Source organism: Engraulis encrasicolus, chromosome 1 (genome assembly GCF_034702125.1).
Source record: "Engraulis encrasicolus isolate BLACKSEA-1 chromosome 1, IST_EnEncr_1.0, whole genome shotgun sequence".
NCBI lineage: Eukaryota > Metazoa > Chordata > Actinopteri > Clupeiformes > Engraulidae > Engraulis > Engraulis encrasicolus.
The window spans coordinates 40,315,054-40,336,979 of record NC_085857.1 but is presented as its reverse complement, the minus strand read 5'-3'; the positions used below and the strand labels follow the sequence as shown (position 1 = coordinate 40,336,979).

Genomic DNA, 21,926 nt, shown 5'->3' with positions numbered 1-21,926 from the left:
TCTCAGACTTCTGCTTTTTTATTCGACTATGAAAGTTTTGGGCTTGAATGCTCTTCTTCAGCCTGTAATGGCAATTAGGACTAAATAATACAAAAATAGATGAGAAGATCAACAATATAAAAACTGTCCAAACTGTAGCTGCCCTCTGGCGCTGTGCTGCTGAGGCATTGGAATAAAGTTCACACATGAATCTTCCACATCAGAGATGCTCCGGTGACTTTCCTTCTCACTTGGAATAAAGTTCTCTCGGGGGAAGGTCAATAGAGGGGAGGCCTGCCTCCTCGATTGATAACGGAGACGTAGCCGGATACAACATCCTGACTACACGGTTGGTCAAAGCGTGAAGGCACATCTGGAGGTCTGGGGATCTTCAGCACCTCTTCCACATATGGAGTGGGGTCCGTGAAGACCTTGTCAAACACCAAGTCCACCAGCTCTTCCTCATAACCTAAGAAAAAAAATATCAAATTGAACATCTGCAACATCCTTGTTTTATTTTTTGCTGTTGCTGATGGATATACACTCACTGGCCACTATATTAGGTACACCTGTGCAACCAGTCATTGGCACAAATCTCTAGTCAGCCAATCGCATGGTGGCAACTCAGTTCATTTAGGATTGTAGATATGGTAAAGACGATTTGCTGCAGTACAAACTTAACATCAGAATGGAGAAGAAATTGGCTCAAAGTTGGGCAAAAGAAGATAGGAAAAACAGTCCCTACATTCACATGACAAATTCAATTCCGAATTAACTCGCTTTCATTCTGAATAAAGCTTAATTCAGCATTGAAAACATCGTGTAACACTTAACAATTCAGAAATAAATGTAAGATCAAAGTAAACTCCACAGAACTATTTGAAGAGCTCTTTTCCAAAACGCTATATCCACCATTTTTGACTATTTGCATTTTAATATTGGAATTGACTGATAAGTAGTCCTATTATCTATGTGTGAATTCTTGCCATTCAAATGTTTTGAGAACATGCTTTTTAAACCTCTATACAATGCATTTTGTAATGCAATTCAGTGGATTGCCCAATACAAAAATGTAAATTGCCCAACATTCTATAAAATGGATATATCTCATTTTGGAAAAGAGCTCTTCATTTATGTCTGAATTATTAATTCAGAATTAAAAACGTAAGGTCTAAAACATAGCTATTGTCTGGTTTGATGAGTGTCGCTCAATTTGCAGCAATACTCGGATGGTAGGGTCAGAATTGAGAGCATGTTGCCTTGTTTGAACGGTTCAGGCTTGTGGTGTAATATGGTGGGGGGATATTTGGTTGGCACACTTTGGGCACCTTAATACCAATACAGCACGGTTGCTAGAAAGGCAGACAAAATGTACTGGTGGTGCCAAGTCCCAACAGAATGAGAATATTAAGTGAAATAAAACATTTAACTTTATATTGACAATGATTACTCATGGGCACATCGTTGTTCTTGATCAGGTGCCAATTTCTAATTCCACAAAAAGTGAAGAGGGTTACTCTCCTAGGCCCTGCAACTAGGAAAGTGTACCTGATTAAGTGGCCGGTGACCATACAACTTGTGTAACATTACATGTTGTATCTATCTACTGTATGTTCATAATATTGTTTCTTATAAATAAATGTACCGTATATTAGTACTCAAATACTTACGGTATGTTGGCTCCACCATCACAGGCTTGTCTGTGCATTCTCTTGTCTGGGACTTGGGAAACGCCACCCTGAACAGGGGCTCACCATCAGCTGAGGTCGCTTGGGGACGGCCTGAGTTTTCATTAAAGTGCAGCGCTGCCAAATACAACCTTGGAGGGACATAAAGTAGTATATTGGGTTCAAATTTGTAAGAATTCTGATTTCCTCAAACCCTGTAACTGTAACATTTTTAGTAAATTGCAGAATGCATGCTGCCCATTCACAAATGTTGACTTTTTCATGAATATTTACCACCACTATCAATTTCTAAGTATCATTATGACTGGGAAAATTGCACTTTTCATACATGAAAAGGGGGATCTTCTCCATATCTGCCATTTTGAATGTCAAGAAATAGACATTTTTTTTAGCAACAAGGCTTACTGTGCTTTAGTCATACTTGAAAATATTACTTTATTACTTTGTAAACATTAATGGAAAGATAAAATTTGCCCATAGGCAGCACAGTTTCAATGAGCAGCAGAGTTGCAATACCTACTCTGGCCACAATTCTACACAGTGCACCTTTTCAAGTTCCTAAGGCCAGGGAGTGACAAACAATGCCCATTACAGTAGGGGTCAATTCACACACTCTCCTCCGAGTGATTCTTTTAAATGTTCCTGATATTGCACAGACTAGAACCAGGTACCAAAAGGTACCAAACAGGTACCAAAAGGTACCAAACAGACCTGTGTGTGTGTGTGTGTGTGCGTGTCATACACATACGTCTGGAATACTGAGATGAGAATGTCTCAAGCCAGAAAATAATTAATGTTTCAATATCAATGGCGGCTTGTATTAAGGACAGATTACAGACTATAGTGACTCTTCAGACATTAACAGAAAAAAAACGTTTTTGAAGAAATTTGTTAATGGGAGGGACGGATAAATGATTGATGAAGCCATGCCTTCTGAAGGTGAAGCCAATGCATGCTCTCCCAGACCTAGCAGCAGAGCTCATTAAGCTGCACGAAACTACACGTTGGGCGTGAGGCAGGCAGCCTTTTGATGCCAATTGAAGTTTTAGCATCCTACCTCTAACAGCTTTGGAGATGAGGCCCTCCAAAGATTGGGTGCCATGGACACTTTTTTTGAACCCAGGAATTGCACACAAAAATGTACAAGTAGGTTTGCACCCCTCCAGCTGTGGTTTGAAGACAGATGCAGCCTTCAGAGACTGAGCACTTCAACTTCTGCACATTGATATCTTCACCCTTAAGGCCAATTTATACTTATTGGCGCTGACCGTCTGTGCGCGGCCACGCCCCCCGCGCAGAGGCTCTGCAACAGTCGTCCTGCGCCTCAAGAAAATCCTGACTACATGTCAAACGGTTGCGAAGGTCGCAGAGAAAAGGCGCTGTGATTGGACGTCTCGCTACTTCCGTGTTCTCGTGTTAGTTCTCCGGTAGTTTACGAGAGCCAAACTGTCAATATTCTGTGAAAAACGAACGCTTTCTTTCTAGTGTGTGTAAATAAATGAAGCTACAATGAAACAAACGAACAATACATCAGTTTAGCACTCGCGGCACAATGTCTGCAGTCTGACTACTGTACTGTAGCCTTGTAGCTATGTAGCCAAATGTGGCTAACGACATGAGACCTTGTGCGCAGATGTATAACATCAACAGTGGTTAGCGACCAGAACCTATGGGCGCCGTTGCTGAACTATAATCTGCCCTTAAGTTCCCCCGCTTCCCCCTCCCCCTCCCCCTTTGTGCCAGAGGACTAAAAGTGAAGATATCCATTCGCTGAAGTGCTCAGAATGTGTTGCTATGCCTTTCATTACGGTGCCATTTCTGTATCTAGATAGGAAATTGCCATGTTTCATTTTGTACAACTACGGCAACTAAGGCAAAGCTGAGCCAAGCTCATAATAACGAGTTTGTGCCGAGCATGTTGCTGACTGGGGCCACGTACGAAGACGGTGCAGGTCAGATGGAACTCATCTCAGGTAAGAGAAGAACACACTTTATTGTTGAAACATGGTATTGAAACTGTTCATTTAAACCTTTTTTGAGACATTGACTGTTCTTGTAATTCTTCAGTGTCGACATTAGAATACTTAATTTACCTGCATAGTCTTCCTTGATAGGGAAGAATCACATTTTTGGGTGCAAATCCCTTGCTCACAGTGTGGAAATCCTCAAGTGAAGTTGTGTGGGGATGAGGGCTGAGTTTCCATATATCATTCACAATCTTCTCAGTGCCTAGTACCTTCCTCAATTCTGAGAGGGCTTCCGATCCTTTAGGAGAAGAAAAGTTCCAAGTATAAAAGAAAGTCCCTCATATGTAAAACAACTTTACAAATTTACAAGCTCAAGGATTTCTCCTGTTAACGCACCATCTATCAGCCATTGCGGTGGATTCCTCTGCCGTTTTCGTGACGTGTGCAGACCGTCCTGAGGGAATCGCGGGTCGCTGTGGACATGGACATTTCGAACGCGATACATGAGTGATCGCCACTTTGCTTCTCTCTCCGGTCCCGTGGTGGAGGTCTCTGCTGTCCAATACAGGTGTTCTCTTATGGTGGGGAACCATTTCTTCAGACTTAGGAAGAATTTCTTATGCGACATTGTTTGTAGCTTCTTGGAAAGTCCTACAACAACAACACAACAGATCAGACATGTACAGACTTAAAGCATGTAGTTGACACGCACCAGACTGTTCCTGACAAGCCACACAAAAACATTGAAAGGTTTACCCTGACAATGCACGGTTCAGAAAGCCTATGGGATTGTGCGGTTGTGACCAAACTGCAGACATTCAAAGAGCCTCTGCACATATGAGCAGAACAATAGTGACAAACCACTCCAATAAACGTGCTTAAAACAGACCAACAAAGTACCTTTTTCAACAGTGACTAACCCGCCAAAATAAATACGCTAAAAACAGACAACGTACCCTTTTCGACGTGTCTAACATCATAGTAGTGTGTGAAGGTGGCCTCACTGAGGAACTCCTCTATCTCCGGTCGAGCCTCTGTGACGACGGTGTCAGGTCTCACGTCATGGTCCTTCAAGAGAGTGAGACTCCTTCCCAGGCCTTTTGTCTCCATGCTCTCATTGGCACCAACCTCACTTCTCTAATCATCACACAGTTAAAAAAAGTAAAATGAAATAAAAAAAAACGTTTTTGAGGAGAAATTCTGTTGATATTATGACTACTGTGGACAGCCTTAGTGTTGTTCATTTTCAAAACACATCTGTGGTCGCATATACAGTATAACTACGGGGATCAACCGTGATAAAGGATACGGTATACACAGAGGTGACAGAAGTCCCCTTCTGGTTTTGAATGTTTACCCACAACTTATTAAGACACGATCAGTAATGATAGGTGTGTCCTAACATGGAGAGAGATAATACCAAAATCAAAACTCCAGAAAATAACGTGGACCCTGACTATCAGTTTGATTGACAGTCTGTCTGCCCGCAGTGTTTTGGGTCATATACAGGGGGTGCCAAACACACATCACATCACGTGCATGTTCACTCTTCTCCTCGACAGTGAAATCATCCAAAACAGCAAGATACAGTACAAACAAGTACAACACTGACTCAGCATCTCATTTCAATTGATAAAAAAACAAACAACCAAACAAGTACCGTATGTTCATGTCTTACCTCAACTAGCTGAATATCGATGACTTTGTTATTTCTGAGGTCCATCATGGTGTAGCTGCCAAACCTGGCAGTACGGCCTGGCCAAAACACATAGAATAGAGTAGAATGGAATATAATAGAATAGAGAATACAATACAATATAATACAATAGAATACAATAAATGTATTGATCCCTGGGGAAAATTACAGTGTCATTACATACAGCTCTGGCAAAAATTGGGAGATCAAAATGTTATTTTTTTCTGATTTTGCTATGGACAGGTATATGTTGGAGTAAAACAACCATTGCTACTTTTCATTCTATAAACTACCAACAACATTTCCTCCGAATTTCGAAAGAAAACATTGTCATTTAGATCATTCATTTTTAGAATCTCAAATGATCGAAATAACACACAAGATGAAATGTTTCCAAATCTCAAAAAAGGCAAAGAAAACAAGTTGATAATAATTGAAATTATATTAGCAATTAGTTATATTAGTAATGTATTAACTTAGGAAGGGTTCAGAAATCAATATTTGGTGGAATAAGCCCGATTTGTAGTCACAGCTTTCATGCGTTTTGGTATGCGCTCCATTAGTCCTTCACATTGTTCTTGGATGACTTTATTCCAGGCCTGGAGCAAGATTTCAAGTTGCTGAACTTGGGTTGATGGCTTTTGACCATCCAGCCTCCTCTTGATCATTGTCCTTCTCTAAAAACTGTCCTCAGTGTTCATGTTTTGGCCCAAGGTAACTTTGTATGTGGCTTTAAAGACGTGCCGCTTGCAAAAATTAATCTGAGCGATTTCAGCCTTGCTTTCAGCCTTGCCCTCACATCATCACCAATTCCTTGGCCAAATTTCACATCTAATCTAACACCTGGTCATTCAATGGTTAGCTAGAGACCTGGAGAGGTCCATAAACAACTGCATCTTGCAGAGAACAGGTGATTATCTGAGGGTGCTTCAGCAAGGCTGAAATCGCTCAGACGCGTCTCTGAACACCATCATCGTTGGAACTAGACTCGCCTGCTCAGAACTACGTCGAAGAGCAGAACACCAGCATTTCTGGCGTTGTTCATGACATTGCAGGCTATGTTTAGACAAAGAACTGGCAATTTTAAAATATAAGTTTTTTCGATATTAATTTTTAAATGTATGAATTTATGATGATGATTCATATTCTGAGGGTTCTTGTATTCCATGCTGTTTGTGTAATTTGTAGAGCCAGAAAAAAGCTTTCAATTAACACCACAGACATCTTTTTGTGACTTACACTGACTGATATCATCAAGGCTGAATGCATAGTGTCCTACCCTCATATGTAAACCTTTGATCGTCTGTTTCTCCCTTAATATTGGTGTCAGATTCACACAAAAGCAGTTCTGGGGTGCTACCTTGCTACTAAACAGGCACAGCAAGTATGATTCAAATCTGTGTCGGTCGGGTCCCAAAGTGGCTGATTTCACGTGAAACGACCCATATGTGGAAGCATTGGTATGGCTGCCTTTTAAGACTGTCATGACAGATATGTTTGTATATGCTTAGGCATTATTGCTTGTTTTTTTTTTTCTCTTTCTCTCTTCCTTTTCTTTTACTGCCTATTTTTATATTGTATTGTGTTTTATGTATACTATGATGCGAGTCTGCCTATTGGGCCTAGAGCCTGTAATAAAGTTAATAAATAAATATGCTGTACCTCAGAATTAATGATGACCAATGGTGTGCTTGTTGACTTCACTTGGGAAGTGATTTTTGAGTTCGTGCGTACAAAAATAAGTAATTATTTGGACTACACAACAGAAGTCGCATGTCCGACGTGCAGCCACTTAAGTCGCGGAGCAGCAGTAGGGTTGGCTGTGCCTCGGTTCACGTCAAATATGCGAGGCGCACGTTGTAGCCTCAAAAGTTAAAATAACCTTTCTTGCGCGCCGAAAATGAGTGGTCTTGTGACACAAATCCAAATCTTAAAAATGCACTGCCATCATATGTGAAATCAGCACATGCCGAACGGGATGAGGATTTAGCTTGACTCGCTCCATTTACTTCCATTCAAAATGTTGAGAGCTTCAGCCCGACGGCTCGGAAGTAGAAAGGCGTGACTTAGGTGCCCCATATCTTCCGCAAATTTAAAATGAATATCCATTGCTATGTGGACAACACCAAGCTCCATTTATCTGCCAAACCCTTTGACAATCTCCCTCCCCTTCCCTCACCACGTGCGTGCCTATCTGAAATCAAATCAAGGTTCACCTCATTTTTTTAAAAAACTGAATAGTGACAAAACTGAAGTTCTACTAGTGGGCTCCAAATCCAACCTATCCAAAGCAAACAGATGTTCCTTTTCAATTGATAACTCTCCTGTCTCCCCCTTCCCTCAAGTTAACCCATTGATGCCTGAAGCACCTGCAGGAATGGGTGCTAAATGCCTGAGCCATTTTTGGGAAAAGGTACTGTCAGACTTTGCATGGTGTAGTCGAGGAAGCATGCTACCAATTCAGTGGCTTCTACTATGTACCTGGAAAGTCTGTCCTCATGTCTCCACGAAGATGGATGAGGTGCTGTTGAGAAAGCTCTGCCAACAGGCCATCTTGGGTCGTCCTCCACTTGTGGACGATAGCTGGCTCTATGTACATACGGGCGTGTCTTTGGAAGGTCTTGTAGGACAACATCTTCAAGTTCATCGTCTTAAAAATCTAAGACAGTAAAGGAGGGGTAAAACACAAGATTACAGATATGAAGGCATACTTCTAGAAGCAAAATTATTTCTGACAATAACCTTATTGTTTTACGTAATGCTTGATAAATGGTGAATGGGTCTGAATTTGATCCGAAGGGTTTAATTTAGCATGGCACTATTGTGGAAAGTGCAATGTTGTCTATCCGTTACCTTTTCGGTGTTGGTGAAAGATGCACCATTGATGTAAATGGCCGCAGCCAGTTGTAGGTTCCCTGCAGGAGTGCTACCAAGAACAGGCTGGCTGCTCCATCGTCGAGAATGCTGACAATATTGACAGTGCTGCTGCACCATCACAAATGTGCCCACACGTCTTGTACAGACATCTGCTTTCATCTTGCAGTCAGGACACTCTGAAAACAGCTCCCTTAAGCAGGATTCGTAGACGATATACGTAGACATCTTTTGGACAGGTGTATGCGAAGTTCTGTTACAAATAATAAATAAGAATGTATAGTATACTATATTCATAATGGTAACCTCAGACACATAGATAATAAAAATACATACAGCTGATCACTATATATGGTTATGTGATGCTGTGACTCTGCGTCTTCGCATCACGTGACAGAGTCACATGACCACCAGCCAGGAAATGGCTACTGTTTTTAATGTTTGAATGGACCATGATTATACCAGAGAGAGTAGATAAGAGAGAGGTTCCGCTAGCCTATTGTTTCCGGGTTCTACTGTCGCAAGGGGGAAGGGGGGGACTGTTCTATTCATTGTAGGAGCATTATGACACGCCCCTTTAGGCAGACCGGAACCTGGTCACGTTAGCCATAGAAACCCATTATGTTGGCATATCTCTATACTTAAAGAATCTCTGATTATACCATGAACTGAGATCGCTAAAATGTATGCTTTTAACCTTTACTGTTCATCATGTGGTTTGCTGAGAAACTTGGACTGCTTTTAAACGCCTGCTTTTAAACATGTGAGTAATTTCACAGCGAGAGGGTTTGTGCCAATTAGTAGGAAGAATTGATCTGTCTTTAAAATGTCCTGTGTTTTCAGTTAGTGGGAGGCCAGCCATGCGCGCACAGTGCACACGTATGTTAGTGAGAGCCTCAGAACTCAGAAGTACCGTGAGTCACTTTATTTTGATTTGACTTTAGTTGCTTAAACTTTTTGTTAGTTAATTTTTCTCTTTTCTTTTGACCCTCGTGTCATTGTTTGTTTATTTGCATTTTTGACTTTAGTTTATCTCACTGTAAATAAGTGCACAGATTTTGGCTGTGGAAAAAATAAAAACAACTCTCAACTTTTGCGCAAACCTTCTTGTGGACCTGCATCTCTGCCAGACTTGCCTGTCACGGCTACACATCTTCACAGGTTACATAAAACTCTTAGGATCAAATTCAAACTATGGCTGTCCCAAACGATTATTCCGATTAATCTATCAACTATTTTTTTCGAATAGTCGATTAGTCAAACGATTAATTTTTCAAGTGCTCTAGCACAGGGGTTCCCAAACTTTACCATGACAAGGCCCCCAATATACCGGTGCATTCTAGTCAAGGCCCTCCTTACATGGGTCGCGCCACAATATTTTTTGTGTGGACCCCCTTTCACAACCATAGTGGAGGGCCTGTGAGGCAGTGTCCCACTGGGATATAAAATAATATCAATAGGAATGCGAATAGGAATATTGTTTAGCTTATTTCTGTTTTTTTTTGTTGCATGTTATTCAGTTTATTCAATTACTTATTTTTGGTTGTGCTATATTTTTCCTGCCATCCTGCCGCGGCCCCCCTACCACCTCCTAACGCCCCCCCAGGGGTCCCCGCCCCCCACTTTGAAAACCACTGCTCTAGCAGTGAAAGAAACTGTTAAAATTAGGTCCTTGAGCTCACAATGAGCTTTAAACCATGATAGTAGCTTATTTATTCCGAGATACAACGTCGAGATACAACGTCCAATTCATACGTGCTGGGCAATTTTAGGTTTCAAAAAAGTAATAAAGCATTAGTAAAGTAAGTAAAAAAGCATTGAATTAAATGAAACGATTAGTCGAAGATTGTGTGTATCTCACTAAACACAAGCAAAATAATTTAATCCATCAACTAAATGCAAAATGGACAATCCGAAAGTCAACTCACGTCAAATCTGCAGACTCGGCCAAAATGGTCACTGTCTCCCCGATGTCCATCAATGAGCTGCTGTCCAAGAGGTTCTCAGGGTCCTCCTCCAGGTCCAGACGTGGCCTCTTGCTCGGTCTCTCGTAGGGATCAAAGGGAAATCTCTCGATCGTCTCCGATTCAGTGCTGGCACAGGCATCACTGTAGACCACAGATGTCTGTGTTTCTGAGACAAGAGAAAACGGGGTCTCCCATAAGGTTAATCAGGGGCTCAAACATGGCAACTGTACATGCAGACCAGGATTGACACACATCAGTTGATCAAGGTGAATTTGCTTTAAAGGTACACTGTGCAGGAAATGGTCAAAAAAGGTACTGCAGCTATGCTGCTCATTGAAACTGTGTTGCCTGTTTCCAAATTTGATATTTTCATGAAAGTTTACTAAATAATAAACTAATATTTTGTAGTATGGCCCAAGTACAATCCTTTTTGCAGCTAAAAATGGCTATTTCTGGAAATTCAAAATGGTGGACCATAGAGAAGATCCCCCCTTTCATGTATGAAAAGTGCACTTTTTCCAATCACAATGAATACTTAAAATTTGATGCTGGTGGAAAGTATTCATGAAAAAGGTAACATTAGTGAATGGGAAGCAGGAATTCTGGAAATAAACAACTAAAAATCTCACAGTGTCCGTTAAATGTAAGCTTCAATATGACTTCCAGAGTGAATAGAGCAAGTTCACGGGAGAAGACTCTTCAATGACTTCAGCTACCCATTCACTTTGGTTCGCTTTTGAATCAAAACACACAGTAAGTGAAGCACAGAAAGAAATTGATGGCATAATGCAAAGTAAACACTGGTTAACCTACCTCTGCTTTTGCAGTGGGGTTTAAATGTCTCGATGGACAATTGTGTTGCAACTGTGGTCGTTTCTGGTGGATCAGTTTGGCAAGCCATATGGTGACCCATCACACGCTGTCCAGATGGAGTGGCCTAAAATTTGACAGAACAAGTTAAACACTCATAATACATTTGTTTTTGTCATTAACACAATCAACTACAGCAGGTATATATATATATATATATATGTGCTTAAGTGCTTAAGCCATATAAAATAGGTTTGTACCACATGGGTAACCTGATTTACATCAGATGGCACCATATCAGATGGCAAGAGTCAGGTAACCACATGGGTCCTGCAAATCACAAAGGAAAATAGTAGAAGTAGCAACAGTTTCTAGGCCTGGATATATGGGTAATAAAAATAAAACGTACTGGAGATGGCGGATCCTTAGTGGCTCCAGCACTGCAGGGCAGAGGGTTGTGGTTGGAGGGCCGCTCGTTGTGGATGGAGGCAGGAAAAGGATGAGGTGGCATGGAGCAATACATCAAATGCAACGCAAAGTTTTGTTTCATCTCAATTGTAAGCTGGCAGAAAAGACAATGGAAGTGCGGCTCTGCACTGAGCACTGCCGTTGGAAGCAACGTCTGTCGTGTTAGACGACACAGCATTTGGCATTTGCAGATGTAGTACCCTAAAAAACAGGAGAAAACCCTCATTAACTCAGAATGTTCTAACACGTTCATAAAAAAACGGTGTGAACGGAAATATCTTCATGATTATCTTTAAGGTTCATTACAACAGTAATGTTGATCATACCTTTAAATGGAACAGCGTGATTAATGTGGAAGTCCATGTGAAAGTTGAATTTGTGCTTGTATTCCGTAGAGAACTTGCAGCATGGACATTTGTAGACCAGGTCCTTTAGATACTGATTGACGTCAGGGCGCCCTTTCAAGTGTGTGGGGTGCTTAAGAATATGTATTTAAAGAGATCTGTTATTTATCAAGGTACTTTACTGGCTACAGCTTATCTTTCATCTGTAAGAAAAACACAGGTCATCTTTACAGAAACACAAGTCACTTTGCTTTTGTTCCTTTTTCTTTTCTTTTTTACTAATATATGCTTTGGGGCTTATTGTATATGGCAGTATAGAGAAGACAGGAAATGTTTGGGAGAGAGAGATGGGGCAGCGTTGGGAAAACAGCCCAGGCCGACAAATATGACACTATGACAATATTGTACCCGACCCACATTTGAAAACTGACTGTAATCAATGCTTATTCTTAACTTTGCAGTATCATTGGGCTACGCAACAGATACATTACTGAGCTATATGCATCTATAGGTAGGCCAACAATATTAGAAAGCCACTCTAGTACTGATCAGTAAACGTGCTGAGAAAACAGTGCTATCGTTGTCAATTTTGGCAAACTATTAGGCTGACTTGGAAATCTTTCAGCAAAAAAACAAACGTTGGATAATTCATGTTATTGAAGGGCTTAGACATAATCTGTGATTTTACAGTGGTGAGTTAAGAAATAGCAACTTTATTTGGGGTTAACTAACCAACTGGCATAGCAACACAACCCGTGCAACAAGGATCCTTATATGCTCCCAGTGCTTCTGGTAAAAGCTCCTCTCACCTCTCCCTCTACAACGCAGCAAGATATCTCTTACAGTAAGTTTGGTACAGAAGATGAACACAAAGTCTGCAAGTAACAGAGCAATTCTATAACATTTTTATAAAATAATAGCTGGCTATCTTTGCGCTGCGGAGAAATGCACTGTCTGTGTGCTGCTGAATGTGCACTCTGGTTGTCTGGTTGGTCGAGGGTGAAGTGTGAATGCCCGCGGGCACCCGCTCCATTTGTACACTGGCCATGGACGGTATAGAATGTCAAATTGAACATTTCTTTTCAATGCAATACCAACCATTACACCATACATTACACCATAACCATTACACCAAGGGTGGGGAACCTATGTCTCGAGGCCGTTCTATCCGGCCCCTGATGTGATTTTAATGTTATGCAGCTTCACATTATACGTATATTACATATTTTGTAGTGGAATCTTAGAAAATACATCTGCAGTACATTTGCAGTTATATTCAGGGGACCTAAAGAAGGTGAGGACTGTTTTAAAGATGGCTGCCTTCAATATAGGCCTAAAGTGCAGGGGGAAATCCTGGTTTGTGTTCATAGTACGGCCCTTGGAGGACTTTTACGGCCCTCAGATGAATTTGAAGTGGTGTAACTAGCAGAGTTGGCGTGGAACGTTGGTAAACCTCCCTCCGATAGCCTCATACAGTGCAGATGCCGTTGGGCCGGGAGACTAGTCTCTTGGCTTGGCCCAGCGGTATCGTACTGTGTCTCCCATTGCCGGACCGCTGTAGTTGACGAGATCGCACGTTCGATCCCCGAGGGGGGTGAACAGGTGCAAGATGACCTCCGTCACAGTGGCCCCTTGAATGAAAAAGGTTCCCCACCCCTGCATTAGACTATGGCTAAAGAAATAACTCTTACAGAAGCAAGTAAAAAAAACTAAAATAATAACAATAAAACTAACTCGTCTCTAATAAACTCTAATACTACTCTTGTAGTCTGAACTTGGCCTTACTATATTGGAGGGTGCATCTGTATCTTCATTGGACTCCAGTTCCTGGTCCCTCTGTGATGGAGTGTTGACACCAGTAGTCTGTTCCATTCCACTGGGGTTCTCATGAGTGCTCTGCATTGGACTATCTGTAAGAATTAGGACAGTGCATTAATACATAGTGTCCATTTAGAGATGACACAGACATACAGATATGCAGTATGTCACAGTATTGAGTACACCCCTTCACATTTCTGCAGATTTGTAGGTATATCTGTTAACGGGACAACAATAATTTCACTTTGACACAATGAACCGTAGCCAGCGCACAATGTATATAGTCGCTTCAATTTATTGTTAATTTGAAATAATTTGAAATATAGCCATTAATGTCTCAAAGTGTACCTCACAAAAGTGACTACACCCTATGTTAAAATCCATGGCTGGATTGGGCATGCGGCATTAAGGGCATTTTCCCGAAGGACTGTTCCTGATTTTTAGCCTGAATGGTATCAGTCCTCATGCCACTACAGGGGCAGTCAACATCAATTCTATCACGAGGTACATTTTGAGACATTAAAGCAGGGGTGTCAAACATACCTAGCCTATGTTCCTATGTCCGGCCCGGATGTAAATTTTTTTGTTTTTTTTTAAATGAAATAACCGAAATGCGCAATTACGGCCATCGGGGCAAAATCGAAACCTGCATGACATTAACCCAATGGTCCCTCTGTTACACTGTATATATGTAGTAAAGTGCACATCACACTTCTATTATAAATAGTGAATTTGTACTGTAACAGGCATTTCATAAAGCTCATATATTATAGACCTCATATATAGAGATAAAATGTTAATACTTCTTATTCGTATTGTATTGGTATTGGTTGTAATTAAATAATAAATATAATAGGATTTGTATTGGTTCCTATTAAGCTCAAACTGGAAACGGGATGTTAGAATGCGTGAAAATGCAGGAAATTACATATAAGAAATACAAAATTTTCTGGGGGTAAACGCCCAGACCCCCTGCCACAATGAACTGTCCCATATTTCATTAATTGACGGTTGCCAATGAATGAATGAAGTCAAGGAATTTTTGCATAGGATTATCAGTATTGCATTGTTTTCTACATATTCAACACACTTAAAAAGTGATAGTACTGAACACTAATCCTCTGCTTTACGTTTTTTTTTTTTTTTTTGCGATGATGTTAGTAATGCGGCCCGCTTGAGGTCCACATGGGTTGTATGCGGCCCCCGGACCAAAATGAGTTTGACACCCCTGCATTAAAGGGTAACTTCTGCCAAAGTAAAGAAGAAGGATCACCGCACACAGGTGGACTTAATTTTAATGCATTTTATTTAGGTGAACAACGCGTTTCGCCTTGCGCTTCGTCGGGTTCACTTTGTGTTCCAAAGTGAACCTGACCTAGCGCAAGGCGAAAAGCGTTGTTCACCTAAATAAAATGTTGCAAAATTAAGTCCACCAGTGTGCGGTAAAGAAGAAGGATCACTGCACACTGGTGGACTTAATTTTAATGCAGTTTATTTAGGTGATTTTTCGGCTCAGCCCTTTCTGAGATCTGAGCTATTCTATTGGGGGCAGATTTTCATAAAACATTAAAAACCTTAACATAGACCTACTCCAAATATTATATCGCTGTTGTATCGCTGTTCGATAAATGCCTGCTGATGTTGCATAACCTTTTGGATGTTATTGGGCGTAAATCAAGATATTTTCTTCCAATGTAAACAAACTCTGCCCCCATTACCATGACCAGGATCTCTGAAAATGCTGGGGGAAAAAATCTCAGATACTGACAAGTCCAGGGTAGTGTGTGCATTACAACTGCATGTTGAAATTGGCAGAAGTTATCTTTTAATGGCTGTATTTCAAATTATTTGAGTGAGCAATAAAAAGAAGTGACTATATAAGTCATTAAAAGATAGCTTCTGCCAATTTCAACATGCAGTTGTATACACTGGCTACTGTTCATTCAAGATATACTAACAAATCTGCATAAATGTGAGGGGTGTACTCACTTCTGCAAAATTGTAAAATGTCACTGACCCATAGTGTCTTGGTTGTTGACGCTGTCCACACTTTGGGATATCTTTACTGAAAAGGTAGAACGTGGAAAAAGAATTGGAAAAAAGCAAATTAAACTGAATAAACTGAAAATCTTAAGTAAAGAATCGTAAATAATCAAATCGCTGCCTTAAGAAATCGATATCGAATCGTATGGGGCACCCAAGTCTCCACCCCTTCCGGGCGTCTCATGGGGCTGTAAAAGCCAAAACTTTTGACTGGCCTATAATGGACTGATCAAAGCTATTTTCCGATCCACTTCGTATTCCCACGTCGATCACACATACCTATGCTGTACCTCAGAATTAATGATAACCAATGGTGTGCTTGTCGACTTCACTTGGCAAGCGATTTTTGAATAGTGTGCGTGCAAAAATATACAATTATTTGGACTACACAACAGAAGTCCCATGTCCGACGTGCAGCCACTTCAGCCGCGGTACAGCGGTAGGGTTGGCTGTGCCTCGGTTCACGTCAAACATGCTGCGCACGTTGTAGTCTCCAACACAGTTTTGCGCAAAAGCTAAAATAACGTTTCTTGCATTTCGAAAATCAGTGGTCTTGCAACGTAAATCCAAACCTTTGAAATTCACTGCCATCATATGTGAAATCCAGAGCACATGCCAAACGGGATGAGGATTTAGTTTGACTTGTTTACTACCATTCAAAATGTTGAGAGCTCCAGCCCCATGGATCGGAAATAGAAGGGCGTGACTTAGGTGCCCCATTGTGATGGAGGCTGTGATTTACACCCCTACCCAGGACTAACCAAAGTGTCGGATGTCATACAGAAAGAATCTTTTATACCAAACAAGAATAACTCATACCGTGCATGGTTTCACTCTGGTCTCTCACAGTAACATCGGGCATGCTCGTTCTGGTAGTTCCTTCGGCAACGTTGTTTTCGCTCCCTTGCACACATCCATCATTGGCTGATCTGCTGTCTTCGTCATCATCATCATCTTCATTCAGGAATGTTTTGTTGGTTGTTTTCAGCGGTTCTAAGTGCTCTCCACTGCTCGCAAGTTCCATCCGTTTCCTCAACACACTTGTGTACGAAACGGTTATGCCGAATTTTGTAATGCTATTGAGGACTCTCCTCCTCACCCCACCATACAGCAGGATGTTAGTCACATAGTGCGAAAAGGCTGCCAAGTGTTGGTCTCGGCCTCTCAAAGCTATCGCTGCTGCGACACATGCAATGTTCTCAGATTTTCTGGAGATGCACAAGAAAATCGACAGCAAATACGGGGCAAGGCGCTGGAGGTCTGTTCGTAATTTCTGAAGGGAGAACGCCTTCAGATCTTCAATGGACGTCTCGGCCAGCATGAAACCGGCGTCTGGATTGCAGAGCTTCTTGCATTCCTCCTCGATAAGGACCAGAATGTTGTCAGTGACAGGTCCAAGTAGCTCTGTGTGTCTCATGATCTTTTTGGCAGCCCAGTTCCAGTTTTTCTTTGCGATGGCTTCCACTAGGCTTGATGTGTCATCATCTGCACACACATGGCTCTGACACCGGGAGCGATAATGCAGAACCACCTGAAACCCAGAAAGGAGACTCTTTTGTAGTCAACTAACAGTTGTGTAAACACAATGTGTGGTGTTGTTGCAGCATTTTTGTTTGATTGGATACTGGATACTTAAGAAAAAAAGAAAAAAAAACTTTATTTGATAGGACAGTGTGAGAGGTGGACAGGAAGCGAATTGAGAGAGATAGACGGGGAGGGGTCGGCAAAGGACCCGGGCCAGGAATCGAACCCGGGTCAGCCGCATGGCAGGCAAGTGCCCTACCGATTGGACAATGCAGGGCCAGATACTGACTACGTTTCAAGGTCCAACCTGACTACAGCTGTGTTCCTGACCAGAACGTAGGGGTGGGCGATACAAATTCGACGATATAAATTGTGAATCATGATATCGAGTACAAGATCGTCTCGAATCTGCCAATGTGAAGAAATCATTTAGAATAGGTCGTCTTGCAGTGAGGATGTTAACTATCAGTATTAAATCAGTCCCTCCAGGATTTTGCACTGGGATTTTGTGATTTTTGCGGTCAAAATGTATGATTTTGTGGCGGCATTTTCTAATTTTTTTGCAAAGATTTTGCGCCAATCAGTCTAAGCAGGCTTAACCCTATCCAGACTGGGGGGGGGGGCTAAAAGTGCCCGCACCAACTTTGATGTCGTATAATTCCTTAACTACTTAAGCTATGACTACGAAACTTTGTGACTTTTCCTACCATTTAATTGGCTACAGTTAGGTACCGAAAGATTAGGTTTATCATTTTTGCTGTTGCCATGGCAACGGTTTTCTGACAAGTATGTCTGACCAAAAATCACTACACCATATCTATGACGCCATATATTTTCATATTTTTTTGTTATTTCCATTAGCATCAGACAACTTTGTGAGCATTTAAGTGGTTTGAAGCAGAAAATCATTAAAATTTAAGTGCATTACCTAAATGAGTTGGAAAATCCATTATGGCGAGATTTTGGGCATAATAAGATAATGCCAGGGACGGAGTGGCCCACCTTTTCCCACCGGGAGAATTTTCCCCTTGGCGGCCCTCTTTAAAAATAAAAAAAACAAAACAAAAAAAACACAAAGCGAACAACATGGTTTCCTAACCAAAAAGACAAAAGCCACGAAATCTGCAGTCGTACTACATGTGAACATTAGTGTTGTCAAAATATCAACCTGAATTGGAGTATTTAGCCTACACCTTGATGAAATGCACAGCCAGTGGCGCAGTCTACGTAAAACGCAGGTATACGCACCCATTTCAAAATTTCATTACACAGTATATTACATTATTACAGTATACCCACTTAAAATTGATTGATCCATTATTTACAATAGCACAAATATATACAGTACACATCAAAAAATGCTCAAATATACAGTATACCCACTTCAAAAAGTAGACTACACCACTGGAGCCATCATCACAGTCCAAAGCATTCATAGGCCTAGGTTAGGCTAAGTTACATCATGCTTCTGTGCCATGCAAATGTGCACTCCACTGTCATTTTGACAGTTTGAAACTGAAATATCGTTTAAGGAAGACAGGATGAGCATGGGCACAAAGTTTTGGGTGTGGGGATTTTTAGAAGAGTAGGCTTACAAAATATATAGTAGCCTAGGCCTATAGCTTACAAAAAGTCTGTCTACATTGTGCAATAAACCCACCATGCAGCAAATAAGCCAAACCTAGCTATTTCAAACCACAACCATAAGTCAACAAAATGTATAACCAAACGGTGTAGGCCTACCTTAAAACGCTGTCTTCGTCGCAGCAAATGTCTTTGTTTCTTGCAATCACTCTACTTTAATCCACAGCTTAGCCCACACACCCAGCACTGGTCACATCAGAATCTTGTGTGGTAATTATTTTGTTCCATTTCTTCAGACATAGGCTACATCCTAAATGTACCACATATAAATATATGTATGATAATAATATTATTTCGACTATAAGGAGATACTGGTAGTTCTAACAAATCAAAACAAAACCCATTGCTTCTGTTAGGTGCAGTTCTCTTCCTTACCACTTGGTGGAGTCTGTTCGTAACCCAATTCAATAACCACAGAGCAAGAGGATCTGGCTGGAAAGACTGTGAACTGTAACAGTCGTGTGGAAATCGGAAAATAAATCATAATTTATTAATATTTCCATCCTTTGGGAACCAATCTACATATCACATGTTATTTAAATACTGAAAACGAAACTGTGTTACTAAGATCTTGTAAACTTCCGCGATCTACGGTGTATGAAAATTATCAGTAGAGAAGGGGTGTGGCCAATTCACTGTTTGACACCGTCAGTGAGGTATTGCCGTCTGGTATACGGTATAAATACTGGCTAGTCGGTGAAGGAGAATTATAGAGAGGTGGAAATTGGGAAGACAGTACATGCAAATAAACAACATGCAAATAACAACGCTCAGAAAACTACAGGGCTGAACAAGACTACAGGGCGGCCGTTTTATTACATTTCACGGCCGCGGCCCACCGGGACAAGTCCCCGATCTCCCGACGGCCACTCCGCGCCTGGATAATGATGTCATAATGACGTCATAATACCAGATAATTACACAAAAATTATGTCACTCATAGATGCCCATATGAAGATCATCTCCCCCAAGTTTCGTAGTCATACTGTATTCCGTTCATGAGTTATGAGGGGGGGGGGGGGTGTGTGGGGGGGGGGGGGGGGGGGGGGGGGGGGGGGGGGGGGGGGTCAAAAGAGCCCCCCCCCAGGCCCAGGAATGCCAAAAAAGCCCAGTCTGAATAGGGTTAAGACAAAAGAGAGAGAGATTCAGAAACACACTTCCTTTTAATTTTCTGTAGAAATCCCAACACAAATTACATTTACAAAAGTTACATTTGGCCATGGGGGTAATTTGCCCTCGGCTAGCAGGTGTTTCTGGCTCTGCAGATGATACTGCACCGTAGACTTTCTCCGATCAGGGGCGCCTGCAGACTTGACCAGTATGGTACGCACCAATAGGTAGGGTACAGGCAGACGCCACGCCTATCATTTGGATACAACTTTTCAAGCTTTATGCAACTTTTTCACTCGAAAGCTGGCGCGGAGATGTCTACTGCAGCGTGCATGAAGTTCACATCACAAACGTGACAGAGGGGTCTGCATAAAGTGCCCCGGCTTTTTATGCTTCCAGCTCAAAGAAAAGCAGCCCGACTACATCAGCCCCGAGGACTGTGTTGAGCGCACCGAACGCCAGTCCAGGCTGATCAAGCGGAACCACGAAGCACTCAAATAACAGAACACAATTTGCAGCATGCTATTTATGTCAGCAAACATAGAATAACACACGTGCAATAAGTTTTGAAATATCCAAGCTGCAATGCAACATGCCAGCTGCCTATAAACTCCACAGAATGTTGAAGGGGACAAAGGGGAAAATTTGCAGGGAAAATGCGGCTTTACAGGAATTACGTGGCATCGTGAAATTATGCAGAATATCATTGAATTTGCATGAATCCATGCGATCGCTGAATCGCGAAAAACTGGAGGGAGGGACTGTTAAATTGACGGTTACTCACTGGTGTTGTAGTCTTCACTTTTATTCTTTACATTATTGTATTCTAATTGTGCACTTTATGAGAGTGTCTTCCACTTGGATGGAAGATAATGATAAAAAAAAAATAATGTTAAAAAAATCGTGATATGACATTTATGCAAATGACTTTATCTCAGTGACTTACCTCCAGAACACTGTTCCTTGCTCCGTTTTGAGAGCTTTCAGTTGTTGCCATGGGAGATTCTTGTGCACGTAATGCACGCCGCAAGACACGCTCCCACTCAGGGTTGTGTGTCTGCGTCGCCTTGTCCAAAGACACTTGACATTGTTGTTCATCTTCCTCCATTTTCTCTGACTTTACACACACCATTGGCATCGGTGCAGGTGCAATAACACGATTGGATACACAAACAGGTGCAGAGGGGATGACAGGATTGGATACAAAAACTGGTGCAGGTGGGATGACAGGATTGGATACAAAAACTGGTGCAGAGGGAACGACAGGATTGGATACAAAAACGGGTGCAGAGGGGACTACAGGATTGGATACACAAACTTGATTTGTTTGGGAGTGAGTAGTCTGAACATACAGTTGATTATTAAGGACAAATAATGTGGGAGTTTGTATTGGGGGGGAAGACAATTCAAGTCTTACAGAATTTGGAGAGCTCACGTTTCCCCCGTATGCTGCACCACCCATAGAACTCACTGATGACTGTGTAGTCGGAGATGAGGGTTCAGACTTCAGTGGTAGCTCCTCTTCTGCTTTCTGCCATGGTCTGAGAATGGCTTCGACTTTCTCAATCAAGCGAATGCACTTCGAGCATACTCGCTTCGATCTTTCTTGCACGTTCGACAATTCCAAACCAAGCTTGGTAAGACGTTTGTCTAAGCTTTTTTGGTTGCTGTGTCCTTTGTCAAAGATTAGTTGGCTGTTTGTATAGTTTACCCTTAGGATGTCATTGCAAAGACGACATCGACCGTTTACTGGTATTACCATAGGCTGTATGGGTAATACGGGGGGTTGTGTTCCACTAGGTCCACCACAGGCACACAGTTTTCGCTGTGTCGCAGAGTGGTGTTCGGCTTTGGTGTCGCATTCCTCAGCATCACGAGTTGGTTTTGATGTGAGTTGTTGACTTCCTTGAAGAATCTGTGGTTGAACAGAAACATTTTCTTAGTTCTAGCAAGTGAGTAGGCCTAAACCAATCAAATGCAAGGATTTTCTTGAG

At 41.7% G+C, this 21,926-nt stretch overlaps 1 protein-coding gene across 1 annotated transcript in view; it reads right to left on the bottom strand.

Annotated features, from left to right (window-relative positions):
* Window positions 1-21,926, bottom strand: part of LOC134451587 (uncharacterized) — a 34,117-nt gene continuing 12,191 nt past the window's right edge. The window contains exons 2-17 of the mRNA XM_063202096.1: window positions 20,879-21,847; window positions 16,474-17,185; window positions 15,629-15,676; window positions 13,579-13,703; window positions 11,776-11,926; window positions 11,391-11,650; window positions 10,985-11,108; window positions 10,133-10,337; window positions 8,184-8,457; window positions 7,812-7,989; window positions 5,313-5,389; window positions 4,591-4,771; window positions 4,031-4,285; window positions 3,761-3,932; window positions 1,650-1,798; window positions 1-448 (exon numbers count right to left, since the gene is read on the bottom strand). Coding sequence (XP_063058166.1) covers window positions 258-448; window positions 1,650-1,798; window positions 3,761-3,932; window positions 4,031-4,285; window positions 4,591-4,771; window positions 5,313-5,389; window positions 7,812-7,989; window positions 8,184-8,457; window positions 10,133-10,337; window positions 10,985-11,108; window positions 11,391-11,650; window positions 11,776-11,926; window positions 13,579-13,703; window positions 15,629-15,676; window positions 16,474-17,185; window positions 20,879-21,847 — 4,071 coding nt within the window. The 3' untranslated portion in view covers window positions 1-257. The remainder of the gene's footprint in view (window positions 449-1,649; window positions 1,799-3,760; window positions 3,933-4,030; window positions 4,286-4,590; window positions 4,772-5,312; window positions 5,390-7,811; window positions 7,990-8,183; window positions 8,458-10,132; window positions 10,338-10,984; window positions 11,109-11,390; window positions 11,651-11,775; window positions 11,927-13,578; window positions 13,704-15,628; window positions 15,677-16,473; window positions 17,186-20,878; window positions 21,848-21,926) is intronic.